At 39.4% G+C, this 15809-nt stretch overlaps 1 protein-coding gene across 2 annotated transcripts in view; it reads right to left on the reverse strand.

Annotated features, from left to right (window-relative positions):
- Nucleotides 1–15809, reverse strand: part of LPXN (leupaxin) — a 40013-nt gene that overhangs the window by 19984 nt on the left and 4220 nt on the right. For both annotated transcript variants that reach the window (XM_042906926.1, XM_042906925.1), the window contains exons 2-3: nt 10798–10955; nt 5132–5178 (exon numbers count right to left, since the gene is read on the reverse strand). In XM_042906926.1, coding sequence (XP_042762860.1) covers nt 5132–5178; nt 10798–10955 — 205 coding nt within the window. The remainder of the gene's footprint in view (nt 1–5131; nt 5179–10797; nt 10956–15809) is intronic.

The following is a 15809-nucleotide window of genomic DNA, read 5'->3' on the forward strand; positions in this document are numbered from 1 at the left end:
CACAGAAAAATATGGAAAATCACCAAATAAGGTCTATAAATATCACAGAAACGCAATACTAGAACCAGACGAAGAGAGAACAGTGTGCGTGTAATGTGTGTATGTGGGATGGGGTGGTGGGGGCAGCTTAATAAAGACAGCAGAAATATGTTTTAAAAACATCCTGGCTAGATAGTGTTATGCCAGTCTTTTAAGCATGGTTCAACATTAGAAAAAGGATTAATGTAATTCATTATACTAAAAAATAGAAAAAGCTTTACAAACATATTGATAGGTGCTGAACTACACAATCCACCACCATTCCTGTTGTTGAAGATGGAGGAAAAGAAGTTTTATAACCTGATAAAATATAAGAAATCTACAGTGAACCTCATATTTAATGGTCAAATACTAAACACATTTCTAATTAAGAGGAGGACAAGGATCCTACTATCACTGCTGGTCTGCAATATTATTCCAGATTGCATTACTAAATGCATTCAAAAGTAAAAATAAGAGACTTATATATTGGAAAGAAAAAGGCAAAGCCTTCTCATTCCTATTTTATTTTTTATTAAAAAAAAATTTTTTTAATGTTTATTTATTTTTGAGAGAGAAAGAGAGAGAAAGAACACGAGCAGGGGAGGGACAGAGAGAGACTCAGAATCCGAAGCAGGCTCCAGGCTCTAAGCTGTCAGCACAGAGCCTTACGTGGGGCTCAAACCCATGAATAGTGAGATCATGACCTGAGCTGAAGTTGGATGCTTAACCAACTGGGCCACCCAGGCACCCGTTTATTTTCTTTTTTAAATAGATGATATAATCACTTACCTGGAAAATGTAAGATAAATGATTGGACAACTATTAGAATGTATCGAAAATATCAGGATGGTTACTAGGTACAGGAATACAGTGAAATAATTAGTCTCTTTCCTATAGACATCAGTAGCCAATTTGAGAGTCCGTTGGGGAAAAAGCACATGTTCACAACACCACCAAAAAAACATATAAAATATTAAAGAATAACTCAGGGGCGCCTGGGTGGCTCAGTCGGTTAAGTGTCCGACTTCAGCTCAGGTCACGATCTCGCGGTCCGTGAGTTCGAGCCCCGCGTCAGGCTCTGGGCTGACGGCTCAGAGCCTGGAGCCTGCTTCCGATTCTGTGTCTCCCTCTCTCTCTGACCCTCCCCCGTTCATGCTCTGTCTCTCTCTGTCTCAAAAATAAATAAACTTAAAAAAAAAAAGAATAACTCTAACAAGAACCGTGCAAGGCTTCTGTGAAGAAAAATCAGTGGCAGACATATTAGACATGCCTAAGTAATGATGCATAATATGATGTCAGTTTCTCCCATTAAACTATAAGTTCAATGTAATTCCTAAAGAAATCTTAAGAGAATTATTCAAGTTCATTAATAAGCTGACGCTGAGATTCATGGGCCAGAACACTCAAGATCATTTTGTAAAAAGAGGTGAGGAGGGAAGATGTCTCGATAGATGTGCTGTCCTATAAAGTGACAATCAAATGTGTGTGATGTTGGAAAAGAAACAGCTCAGCCAACAAATCAGAGGACTGGAGCAGACACAGCCCAGAAACAGACTCCTGAACCATGAGAACTTTGCATATGGTAAATGTGGCATTTCAGATCCTCATAAACAAAGTAGTAGACACAAAATGCACGACAGCCTACTTGAAACAATAAATTTAGATCTTTAACAAACTTTGCACGTGAGTAAGTTTTAAATGAATTAAAGACATAAATACATTTAAACATAAAAGGAGTAAAAGAAAATGGAAGATTTTTTTTATAATTTGGGGTAATGAAGGCTTTCCTAAGAAAGGCATGAAACTTAAAGTGAAAGCAAAAAAAAAAAAAAAACCAAAACATCAACAGAGCTAATTTCAAAAAAAATTCAACATACATAAATACTTAAAACATAAATAGTATTCAAATATTAAAGTCTGCAAATCAGTAAGACAAGCTAATAGAAAAATGAGCTAAAGATTTTTTAAAAAAGCAAGTTTCAGAAAAGGAAATTTGACTGTTTATTACTGTATAAAAATATGCTGATCTAGATCTTTATCATGCAAATTCAACAGTGAGATTCCAGTTTTTATCCCTTAGCCAAAAATTTGAAAGACTAATAATGTGATTGATAACATTCCTCTCTTAAGGAAAAAAAGACTGTCTTTTGGGCACAACATGTCCCACTACTGACCTACTTCCGTTTGAGTATTTAACAATAAGAAAAATGGAGGAGGAAGTGGATGTCTCCCCCTCTGAAGAGAAAAGATTTTGTCTTTTAGGTACAACAGGGCCTCCTGCCAGAAATAATTTTTGTTTTGTTTTGTTTTTTGTTTTTTTAATTGAGGAACAAAAATGTTCAAGTAGACAAGTGCTTGATTCAATCCTTAGAGGCTTCCAAGGAAGCACAGAGAGGCTCAGCCTCAGGACACTTTGGGGTCATGACCCCTTCGTCATTGCTGCCATAGGCGTGTGTCTTGTGTGCAAAAGGCAGCCAGGCTGTCCGCACATTCTCGGCCCTGTTTCCCAGTGTAGAAGAAATGTAGTTTCTTATGTGGGTCTGTATAATCCTAAAAACCTGTCCACCTCACAGTCGGCGCACACTGGTGCTTATCCAAAACACTTCTTACTGCTTTTTAGCAAGACTTCTGGTGCCGTATGGAAAGAGAAACCCTTGGTGTGATACCTTAAGAGTAACCGGATCAACAACATAATGTTCTAAATAAGAATGGAAAGGTCAGAAGAGTCGGTGATTCCATCACTACAGGAAGTGTTCCTAAAAAGAGAGGAAGCTCCAAATGAGAGCTCCTTTGATGGGTCCCCTCACTTCCTGAAGGTGGTAAAAGTGCTTTGCTGTGTCATGGGCAACAGTTTAATTCGTGAGTTAGAGGTTTTAATAATATACAAATACAAGAGGTGTGGTGTTTGTTTTAAAATGTTTGTTTGTTTGAAGAGAGAGAGAGAGCAGGGGAAGGGGCAGAAAGAGAGAGGGGATCCCAAGCAGGCTCTGTGCTGTCAAAAGAATACAGATTCCTCACGTGAGGGGCTTCGTTCGCTGGAATCTTCCCCTATTCATTCCTCTGCGATGTTTTTATGATTGGTGTTTCTCCTTCTTCTTACCAAAATTATTTTTGTTCGTGTATACGTTTCTAAATTATCCTTCACATTGCTTTGATATATAACTACAGTAGAAATATTACTACATGGCTACACATGCCACTAGTATTGAATACAGTCTCAAGGTTGAAAGCAGTGTTTGGTTCATTTAAGCAAGCCAGAGGAAACGGTGGAAGCAGCATGCAGGCATCTAGTTTCTGAGTCTCACGCTCTGTCCACACCAGCGAGCCTTATCAGCTCTGAGTTATACCAGCCTTAGGGATGTGTTCCAGGCTATTGCTTATTTACTAGGCCACCTGGATTTCATATCAGTCTCCCATACAGATCGACACAGCAAGCGTCATTCGGTACTGGGGAAAGTGTATCAGTCAAGGCCCACTCGGGAAAATACAAGCACTCTGGGAGTAAGCCAAAGGAATTTAATCCAGAAATTTGATTACACAGGTGATGGGATAACTAAAGAGGCAAACAGATACTGAGGTAATGCAAAAGATTAGCCACAGCAGAAAGCCATTAAGCGAGGGGGTGGGGAGTTACTAAGAGCCAGAGGCCAAGGTACAAGCTGGAATGGAACCACAGTAGGCCTGTCTTGCTCCAGCTGAAGCCAGAAAGGACATGTAGCTGCTGACCCCAACACTGTGGAGAGAGATTAGGGGAGGAAATACCCTGAATTTCCCTGCCTTTCACCCTCCAGCGAAAGCCAACTGATCCTGGAGCCTGGAAAACCCAGCCTACAGGGGTCAGCGCCCCCGGAATACAGACCGGAGCAAGACAAGAGAAAGAAATAGGTCTGAGGGGAAAACGATGTGAGTCTTCTCCATTGGCATGCGATCAATTGATCGCAATGCCAGATACATAGGAAACTGGCTGTTGGTTGTGCTGGTTTTTCTGTTCTATGTTCCTGTCTTCATTAATATTTCTATCGAAGTCTTGGTTTCCTAGATTTTAAAAAGCAAACATTTACTGAAAGCCTATGTGTGCCAGGCACGGTTTCATTGTTGTTTTGCTTCTTTGGATTTTTTTTTTTTTTTTTTTTTTTTTTTTTACAAGAAGGAGGGATAGGGTGGTCTAGGCGGCAACCCACCAGGCAGTCTCCTGGAACTGGAACGAATTGACAATTACATTAATATAAATTGGCCTTACTCCCATCCAAGTAGAAAGTGTTCTCAGGTGGGAAGTTACAAAAAGACTTCATAGTAACACAGGTCCTTCCCTTATTTGGCATCATGGGTGTGCACTATTGACCGGCTGCAATTCTAGAACCAAATAAGGTATGGTGTGGTACTCTACCAAGCATGAGCCTTTGCTATCTCGTTTCCCTTTTAATTTGTGAACTTCAATTTGTTTCCCAGAAAGCTGTCTGATTTTTCAAACTGTGAAGCACTACCTGAAGAGAGAATGAGAAAAACAGCCTTTTTCATTTTCTCAGACTGTTGATTCTGCTTTGGTCAGTTGAAACGGTTTAGTAAGTGGATCTGTTTCAAAATGTAATGTTTTTAAAAGGAAATCCACCCTCCCTCCACCCCCCGCCCGCCAGCTAAATAAATCTTGAACAACTATAGAAAGAAGAAGTACAGATTCATTAGAAGTATATATTCGTCAGTCTGCTGCGGAGACCCTCTTGTCTCACGTCGACCCTAATCTTAGCTCTGGTTTTGTTGGCGTCTTGCTGAAATTTCTTTAGGTGTTTCCTCTTCCGCGAACTGGAGCGTGATATTTGGAGTAGCCCAGCCGAAACGTGTGGTGACTCGAACGATTTACACCTTTCCAGGTGGTGAAGGAAATAGTGGCGCCCACCAGCCTGGACGGCCCGTCTAGAAGGCAGGCACCCTAAGAAACTGCCAAGTGAGCTTGGCAGAACTCCACCTCTGCTGAAACACTATGGAAAGGGGAGGAGGGAAGTCGCCGGAGTTCTAATAATGAACGCATGCAAAGCAACTTGTTGTCCAGACCCAGATTGATAACAATCATCTAATATCTTTAATATTTTAAAGTAGTGAATAAAAAACATACCTGTAGATATTGGGCTCCTGGATATGGGTCGTATACACGAGCTGTACCTAAGACATATAAGTGACAGAGAAGAAAGAGCAAACAATGAGTTTCTGCTGGGAGACTGTTGTCACTCCTCTATGCCCAGAATTAGAGGATGTTGTTAGCTTCTAAATAGGACTGATAAATAGCGTATCTCTGAGATTTTCTTTCCCAAGGCAGAGCAAAACCAGCCATCCCATAACAGAAGGCCAAATTCGAAGCAGCCAGCATGTGAACAAGTAACAGCGTCCCCCGCCCTGCCCTAAAAAGCACTGAAATAGAGAAGTTGATCGTACTCAGATAGGAACCATAAAACCGACAAAAAGAATCAGAGCGATTCCTTTACCTAGACAGGATGTTGTCTAGGGGAAGACTATATCATGGCTAACTCTGACATACAAAAAAATAAAATATGTGTGTCTCTGAAGGGTAGTTGACCGGCAACTCATTTATTTATTGAACAAATATTTATTGGGTGCCTGTCATGTGCCGGGGCCAGGGATGCAGCAATGAAAACAGAAAATGAAATGAACGAACAAAAATTGTCTCCTCTGCCTCTGACATTATGGTGGTGAGAGCAGATAATGAACAAATTAATAAGAAAATAGAATAAATTCAGTAGCGTGTAAAACTAGTCAGGGGGGAGGGCATGAGAAATGGGAGAAAGATGGCAATGGAAAATATATCTGTCGATCAGGGAAGGACTCACTGAGAAGGCGCCACTTGAGTAAGGACTCACAGAAGGTGAGAGAAGTAAGGAGATTGGGGGGAACCCTGGAGCATCCATGTAACAGGAAGGCGGCCAGGGCAGCACAGTGAGCTGGCAAGACAGGGACAGGGAGTAAAAGGGGCCAGATCAAGCAAGTAGGGTGACCATATAATGGTTCAAACTGGGATGTTCTTAAAAGCGAAAGAGGGGTAGGTACCAAAAATAATTAATACTATATAACTTTAAAAATATGTATTTCTCGACCAAAAATTGGGTTTTATTATATTGATGGACCTACAAAATAATTCTCTTTTTTGTTAATGTTTATTCTTGAGAGAGAGACAGAGATGGAGTGTGAGTGGGGGAGGGGCAGAGAGAGAGGGAGACGTAGAATCTGAAGCAGGCTCCGGGCTCCAAGCTGTCATCTCAGAGCCCGACGAGGGGCTTGAACTCACGAACTGTGAGGTCATGACCCGAGCCAAAGTCCGATGCTTAACCGACTAAGCCACCCAGACGCCCCTACAAAATAATTCTTTTGAAAACTTATTTTCGAAATAAAATTGTCTAGGGGTGCCTGGGTGGCTCAGTCAGTTAAGTGTCCAACTTTTGATTTTGGCTCAGCTCCTGATCTCATGGTTCATGAGTTCAAGCCCTGCGTCAGGCCCTGCGCTCACAGCAAGGAACCTGCTCAGTATTCTCTCTCTCCTTTTTCTCTGCCTCTCTCTCAAAATAAATAAACTTAAAAAAATAAAATTCTCTAGAATGTTTTTAGATGACATAGCTATAAGCATTAATTTTTTTATGTTTATTTATTTTGAGAGAGAGCACAAATGGGGGACGGGCAGAGAGAGAGGGAGAGAGAGAATCCCAAGCAGGCTCAGCCCTGTCAGCACAGAGCCTGATGTGGGGCTCAACCTCACACACCGTGAGATCATGACTTGAGCTGAAATCAAGAGTCAGTCACTCAACTGACTGAGCCACCCAGGCATCTCTAAACAGTAAGTTAAAAAAAAAAAAAAAAGCTTGTATATTGATTATTTGAACATTTTTAAACAGCACAGTAAATAATTTTTCTTGAGATAGATTCATATACCTTAATTGTTTACCTAACCATTGTTGTCTCTAACACTGTGATGTGGAAATTTTTCTGAAAGATGTCTTTTTAAAAAATATGATCTTATTAGGACACCCAGGTGACTCAATTAAGTGTCCAACTTTTGATTTTGGCTCAGGAGGTCATGATCTCAAGGTTTGTGAGTTCAAGCCCCACATTGGGCTCTGTGCTGACAGCATGGAGCCTGCTTCAGATTCTCTCTCCCTCTCTCTCTGCTCCTCCTCTGCTCTCTCTCTCTCAAAATAAACTAATAAAAATTTTTTTTAATAAAATATGATCTTATTATTTTCATATCTTTTAGTATTGCAAACTAGTTAAGGAGCTGCATTTTATATATATGCATTTTATATATAATATATAAATATATTTTGAAGTTATTGATACTTTTAACTGATGCTTCTCTGTAGACCATAATATTGAGAATTAATTGAGAAAATATTCCCACTCTGGATGTTGACGAGCCTACAAGTTCAGGGCAAATTCTGCTAAATGGAGGATATTCTCAAATGTTTCTCATATTAAAATGTATAAATATTTCTGCCCCAGTATTTTCACAGGTGCTGTATTTCTACCTCCATCCAGAGCACCTTTCTTCAATAATATTTTTACAAGACAGAGCTCCTAAGTCATCTCTTTGTGATTCTTTTCAACATTTTGCCAAATGTAGATACTGCAAAATCATAGGCCTTCACAATTTCATCCCATTCTGGTGGAGAATATAAATTTATCCAATTAAAATTAGAAACTCCATCAAAGACAAGATTTTTTCCAAAGCACAATTTTCAAATTAGGTAATTAAACCATTTGAGCTCTCATCTGTTAAGTTGTTCAATTCCTCCCCAGCTTTTGTAGAGAGAAATTTGAGCTCCTTCCTTTTTGCAAGCTTTGTTTTACATAATTGCAACTTGCTGAAAGCTTCAAAAGCTGAATTTTCATGCTACATTCACTGAATAATTCGATTAAATATTTCTGACTGATTTTCCACATAATGCAACCTATATTTAAGTTGCTTTACAAAATGTTATTTTCAGAGGCTCAGGCATTTCTAAAATCTGATTGATGACAGGCAATACAGAGAGAAAATGCATGCAGCCATGCTGAAATGTTGTTTCCGTATTCAACATCAGCTTCTGTCACAGAAGTTTTGTGGATGAGTTAGATACATATATACTCTGATGGTGGAAATATAGATCTGTAAATTTTGACATTTGCAGTTTCTATTTTGATTGGTAGAATCCTGGAGCTTGGATGCAGTCAGGAATTTTGTGCACATCACAACCAATTCAAGCACATTTCTGCTGCATAGGTTTTTTAATATGGAACTTTTTTTTTTAACGGCAATTCTGTTCTCCATCAAAATTTGTATTCATATGATCACACACGCACAATAACCCACTTTGTCTTCAATGTTGAACTTCCCAACTAAATTTACAATGGCATTAACAATGTCAGATGTTCTGCTTTTGAGGGAAGAATGAATTTCCAAATACTGAATTTTGATCCTTTCAATTAGAGGGGAAAAAAAATCAAACCATTTTGGAATTAACAAATTTTCTGAGGTCTCTGGTGGCACGGATATAAAATTGACATTATTTGACGGTTTGCAAAGGGAGTCAACTCAATCGTCACATTTACTTCAGTTAGAAGCACAAGAAACCTTGAAGCTGATACTAAACAAAACCAGTTTAGAAGCGACACTTGATGCAGATGTAAAGGTGTGCTTCACTGTGACATGTTAGACACGCCTCCTGCAGCTGCACATGCTAAACCATCAGGCACATTCTTTTTACATGAGCAACTTATGAAGTAGATGCTGATGTTTCTTCCCTATGGCTGTGTCTTCCTGTCTTCTAAGGGGCACTAACATCTCTACTTGCCACCGGGGGTGGACAGGAAATGTTGGCAAATATTTTGTGCAAATTACACATTCATCATCAATTCCTTGAGAAAATTAAACATGTAATTCTGGATTTGGTTTTGTTGTGAGCCAAATGCTGCTAAAAGCATCTGCTGCAAAAATAAAAGCATTGCCAAATAATAAAACAAATAGCTATAGCTGTACATACACAATTAAGGACAAAGCTGCTTTAATGAGAACATTTAGAATACACTACACTCAGCGGTGAGAATGCTTGGCCTCTACTTCCTGCACGTAATTTGTATGATATTAAGCCACAGTTTCCCATATTTTTTCTGACCCTGAGGAGGGTCCATGCTTCTCATGAGCATGAGTGGTGCTATACAGAGTGACCGGCTGGGGAAAAAGCTTCCAAAGTTCCCCTGCCATCACCTGCAACCAGAGGTGTTAGCTGTCCCTGACGGTGCCTAAGCTTTTAGCTTTAACGGCCCGCACCCTGCATGTTATCCCTGAAAAGGAGCTTGCCAGTTAGGATGTGTCTGAACAGGATCAGGGAAAGAGAGATGAGTTGTCATTAGCCATCTTTAGGATTCAGCCATAATACAGTTTGAATTCTGTTCACTGAATGTATTTCACACACTACTAGATGAGGTGTTAGAAGAAGCCAGAAGAACCAAATGGAGGTCTATGAACCCACGCTGGTTTAGTGTAAATACTAATAAGAAAACGCTAATAAGAAAACTTCCTAAAATATGTAAGCCTTAGGGTAAATGCCAAAGCCAATAATAGGATGTCAAGAAAACAAGCATAAACTCAGGGCTCGTCCAAGTGAACCGAGCGTATAGTCACCCCACTAAGGTCAGCGTAAAGATGCTGGCTTTTGCTTCAAATGGAGATAGAAATTCACTGTGGGGTTCCGAGTAAAGGAATGACATCATCTGATTTAAGTTTTACGGAATCACTCTGGCTGCTACTCTGAAAATAAAATGCTGGGGGCAAGGGTAGCAGACCAGTTAGGAGCCTATGCCTATGATTTTGCATTGAGGAAAAGAGACAGTAGCTCCCTAGGAGAGAAATAAATGTTCATCCTTAAAACTGTATGTATATAGCTGGAGGGAGGAACAATTAAAGGGGGAAGGAACCACAGGCTCAGATTTCATGTCTGTGCAACCTGTGATTTCATACCAAGTGTACAAGGACGAATCAGAATATCATAGTTCAAAACACCACATGTGAAAACTACTTAATTCCTCTTCTACACTAATTCTATTCTCATCAAGCAACCTCCTAAGTACAACATAGATTCATGTAGACTTACATATAGGAAGGAAATATATATATACCTATATATGTATATAGCAAATACTGGTATCTATTATTCTATTTGATGGTTAGACTCTCTCTAACCAGACAATGATAAATTGGATTTCTGGATTTTTTTAAAAATACCATCTGAGTTTAATTTGTTTCTGTTGGTCCCCTAGAGTGGACCATCTAGAGTGTCATCATCTCTAGGTATACTAATAATTGAATTTCCTAATACATTTAACAGAAAATAAGACGTGGAAAGTTGTGGCCCTAGAAGGTCACCCTGAAAAGACTTGTCTGAGCTCCCACCTGGCCTTGCCCAGGTGATCCCTGGTCTTCTGGAGTGTTAATTCCAGTCATACTGCAACATGCATCTCTGATGCCCAGACAGCAATATCAGAATTTTCCAAGTAAATTAGGGAAGACTCTGTTACCATGCCCTCACTAGAAAAAAATTTAGTTTTCAAAGATTTATTCTTCCATGATGATTTTCTCAATTCTCCTCCTTTCCAAAAACAACCACCATTAAGTTACCATTGAGGGATTTTTCTTGGATATATGATTCTCCTCTCACATCACTCTACGTAAGATACAATTAATTTTCAGAAATACACTCAAACACTTATATTCAAGGTACTCCAATAAATGAAAGTTACCAGCAAGGGACTTGTATCATTCTGAACAGAAGGGACACCTGAAGTCTCAGCAAGGTCAGTCTCCTTTCTGGAATGCTGATCCAGGGAAAGAGGAGCTGGGCTGGAGGATTCATCACTGTCCTGGAGAGTGGAGCGTTCCAGTTCCTCCAACAAGGCATCTATATTATAAGATACAAGAGAAGCATAATACAGAATATGGAAGTCTTCTGGGATAATTTTCCTCCTTAATTATCCCCACTGTGCCTCCATTCATCTTCTTCTTTTGGGTTAGGGCTATTTTCAAATATCTTCTCTTATTCCATATTTTACTTCAAGACTGTGGTCTATTCTACCAGAAGATGTTTAATGCCTCCACATACTGTGACCTATTTCCTAGGGTTGCATTCAATTTCACAGCATCACTCAAGAATTTGACTTCTTATAATGCAGCGTGTTAATACTTATCATTCATTTTGGGTGGATGGCCTACAAAGATCCCCAATAAGAAAAAAGTAAATCCCTATATATTTTTCCTATCAGAAAAATAGAAGTAATTATATTACATTTTTTCTAAATATACCAAGACAGTGGGGAACCTGGGTGATGCAGTTGGTTAAGTGTCCAACTCTTAGTCTTGGCTTAGGTCATGATCTCACAGTTGGTGAGTTCGAGCCCCACATAGGGCTCTGTGCTGATGGCGTGGAGCCTGCTTGGGATTCTGTCTCTCCTTCTCTCTGCTCCTCCCCCATTTATGCTCTCTCTCTCTCTCTCTCTCTCAAAAAATAAACTTAAAAAATAAATAAATATACCAAGACAGTAACACTTATTCTTAACTCTGATTATTTTTTTTCTTACATACCAAGCACATGATAAAACTGTCAAAACCAAGTAGAAGTATTCTGTCTTTTAGAGTATAGGGGGGAAAAAGGGATCATGGAGAAAACAGCTATTGCAAAATCAAGCAAGATGTTGCAATCCAAATACTTGAGACTTGTTTCCCTTGTAGTTTTCTTCAGAAAAACCAATGCACTTTACAAGTAGCACACTACCACTTTTCTGTTATGATGAAATTAACAATAATTAATAAAAATCAACACATTACAGGCACTATGCTCAGGAACTTATATATTTCATTTAGTCATCCTAATGCTTTAAGGCAGGTGATATTATCATCCTTACTTTGTAAATCAGCTACTACTGATGCAGCCTTGTCTGACTGATCCTGGACTATCTGATCCCAGACCCTGCACTAACTTCAAGTCAAAAATTCCAGTCCCCATCCTCACGTGGATTCTCGGGGCCATCCTGGCATGACTTCTCTGAAGTCACTTCCTCATCCCCATAATCAAGTCATTTTATTACAAGTTTTCTCAAATTGTGGGTTGAGATCCATTAGTGGATCTGTGGTGGATTTCTTACCACAGGTCATGTTTTCTTTAAGTTAGCAAAACAGTGGATTATATTATTTCTAAGGATCTGCCTAGGTCTGAAGTCCTCAGATGAGGAAAATGAACTTTACACAGGTCATTATAAAAACAGATTTTCATTTATTTTAGATATCAGGGGGGATGGGTATTTATTAACGGCATAAGAAAAGATTTAGTCATTTCTGCCCAAAAGTCCACCAACTGATGAACAGATAAAGAAGATGTGGTGTATGTATATACAATGTAATATTATTCAGCCATAAAAAAAGAATGAAATCTTGCCATTTTCAAAGATGTGGATGGAGCTAGAGAGTATCACGCTAAGTGAAATAAGTCAGAGAAAGACAAATACCATATGATTTCACTCATATGTGGAATTTAAGAAACAAAATAGATGATCGTGGCGGGGGGTGGGGGATGGGAGGGAAAGAGAGAGGAAAACCAAGAACCAGACTCTTAACTCTACAGAACAAACTGATGGTTATCAGAGAGGAGGTGGGTGGGGTATGAGTGAAATAGGTGAAGAGGAGTAAGGAGCGCACTTGTTGTGATGAGCCCCAGGTGATATATGTAAGTGTCGAATCACTATATGGGACGCCTGAAACTAATATTACACTGCATATTAACTAGCTGGAATTTTTTTAAAAATCTAGTAATTTCTTGCAAGTGAAATTTTCTACAGATCTTTCTTAGTCACCCATCTCATAAAAATATTGAAGTTTATGCATCATTTTAGAGATGAGCAAGCTGAGCTAAACTCTTCAAGGCAAACTACCCTTCAAAAACTAACAGCAGTGGAAAAAAAGAGATGAAGGGGAAACTGAGATTAAAAGAGATTTAAGAAACACAACTAATTTCAATGTGTGAACTTCAATGAAAAGAAAACAATGAGGAATATTGAACACTGAATATTCAATACTTTAAATAAGCACTGTTAACTTATATTAGATGTAAAAAGACATTTGATAATATTAAGTAATGTCTGTTAACATTTTACGTGTTTCATGATATTAAAGAACGATTATGAATTTTGTTCGTGATAATGCTATTATGGTTATTTGTATATGTATATATTTATTTTAGAGATTAATACTGAATTATTTACCAATGACATGAATGTAATATCCGATTATCACTTTAACATAATCCAAGAGTGGGGCACCTGGGTGGCTCAGTCGGACAAGCGTTGGACTTTGGCTCAGGTCATGATCTCACCGTTCACGTTGGGCACATGGGGCTTTGAGCTCACAGCTGACAGCAAGGATCCTGCTTCAGATTCTCTCCTCCCTTTCCCTCTGCCCCTCCCCACCACGTGCATGCTTTCTCTCTCTCTCTCTCTCTCTCTCTCTCTCTCTCTCTCTCTCTCTCTCTCAAAAATAAATAAACATTAGGGGCACCTGGGTAGCTCAGTTGGTTGGGCGTCTGACTTCAGCTCAGGTCATGATCTCACAGCTTGTGAGTTCAAGCCCTGTATCGGGCTCTGTGCTGACAGCCCAGAGCCTGGAGCCTACTTCAGATTCTGTGTCTTCCTCTCTCTCTCTGCCCCTCCCCCACTCACACTCTGTCTCTCTCTCTCCTTCAAAAATAAACATTAAAAAAATAAAATAAAATAAAATAATCCAGGAGTGAAAGGAATGGATGGGTGTATTAATGAAATAAGATTGGCCAAGAGCTGATGATTGTTTATGCTGGTTGATAGGTATACTAGATTTCATTAAACTATTTTCTTTACTTGCGTATATTTTTAAATTCCTGATAATAAAAGATTTTTTTAAATGAACAAAAAAGAAAAGGAAAACTAAAGTAGAAAGAGAAAGTAAAACTTTTTTCTAATAACCTTACTAGCCAGAATGAATGCCAAACTGAGTTCCAAAGTTTTATTCGGTGCCCCTCCCTTAAGATGTAGCCCCCCCCTTTTCTTTTCTATTTTCTAAGCTTCACTCCAACCAGAAGTCATACATCTCCTTGGATTCAAAATAAAAAAGCATTTACAATAAAGATTAGGGGAGAGAGGAGACCCTCCATGAGGCACACACAATATCTCTAGGAGTAGGTTACACACCAAAGTTAGTGAAACTCTCCCCTCTGGGTCATGAGTTAACAGGCCTCCGTCTTCCCATTTCCTATGAATGCACATAATACCAACACCCGAGATTATCTTGCTTTCTGCCAGATTCCGTAATTTGAAGATGACTAACTTCAGTATGACAAATGCGGGGTTACAAGGGGTGGGGGGTGGTAGTACACTGGAAACTCCACAGTCCTTCTCTGTGGTGCTTCATCTGTGGAAATCCAATCATGTCAACATTAACATGAAACGAGTAAAGTGAGGTCTCTTGGGGGATCTCACTGGATTGTAAAGCTTTCATTCAGAGCCAGAGGCTGCTCCTGGTTCCCCATTAGCTGGCCTCCCTGAGTAATGAAGCTTCAGGTAAAAGCTGGTGGCTGCAAACTACCGACCTTGGAGGAGATACTGCAAAAAGAAAATATCTGCCTGCCTTTGCTGACCTGTCACCTGTTAGGAGGTTTGGTACTTTCCCCCTTTCTCCATTTCTGGACCAGGTTTCTCTACCATTTCATCCTGCTCAACTAGGGCAAAACTGTACAAATCTAATTTGTAATTTTTTAAGTATCTGGGTTGTTCTACTGGCTGGAACACACTTCTAAAACAGGAGAGGGGTGCCTGGGTGGCTCAGTTGTTTGAGTGTCTGATTCTTGATTTTGGCTCAGGTCATGATCTCACAGTTGGTTGAGTTTGAGCCCTGCATCAGGCTCTGTGCCGACAGCGTGGAGTCTGCTTGGGATTCTCTCTCCCTCACTCTCTGCCCTTCCCTGGCTCGTTCTCTCTCTCTCTCTCTCTCTCTCTCTCTCTCTCTCTCCCTCTGTCTCAATAAATAAACAAATAAACATTAAAAAAAAAACAATAGAAGAACACCTTGTAGATTAATCAGTTTTGGTGTTAGGGGTTCCTGAGAGCAATACTGAACAAATTTATTATTTTTCTTAGTTTTCTCATTGGAAATAAAAAGTGGATACTACCTATTTCAGAGAGTTGCTTCAGACACTAACATGATTAATATCTGTAAAAACGTCAGGTTTTAGCTTAACTCGCTGAATACTTATTAGTTCCCTTTTGGATTACCTGCGTGAAAGCCATTAGGTGTTGCTAAAATACGAAAGAAGGGCTAGATTCTAGTGAGCTGGACTTTGAACTTAGAAACGTGAACTTCCCCAATTCTCACACAGAATAAGAATGTGGATTCTAGTCCAAGTCCAAAACATGTTCTACCCCAAGGAGCAAAAGAGAGACTTCACCTTCAAAACAGTTTTGTGTCTATTAAATACCACCTTTCCCTCTTCATTGACATCTCTTTCCTCCTATAATTTGCCTTTCTTCCTTTCTCTGCTCCTCTCGCTCTCAAATTACACTCCCAATAACTAACACTCCCAATAATTAACAACAGCAACAAAAGACAATATGCGAGATACGTTTTGTTGTTGTTGTTGTTGTTGTTCACACTTTTGACATACCCCAGACATACAAAAACCCGTAACACTATGGAATTAATACAGCTTGGAAAGCGAGTAAAGGTTAGTGACTCAGTG

The sequence above is a fragment of the Panthera leo genome, chromosome D1, assembly GCF_018350215.1.
Source record: "Panthera leo isolate Ple1 chromosome D1, P.leo_Ple1_pat1.1, whole genome shotgun sequence".
Taxonomy (NCBI): Eukaryota; Metazoa; Chordata; class Mammalia; order Carnivora; family Felidae; genus Panthera; species Panthera leo.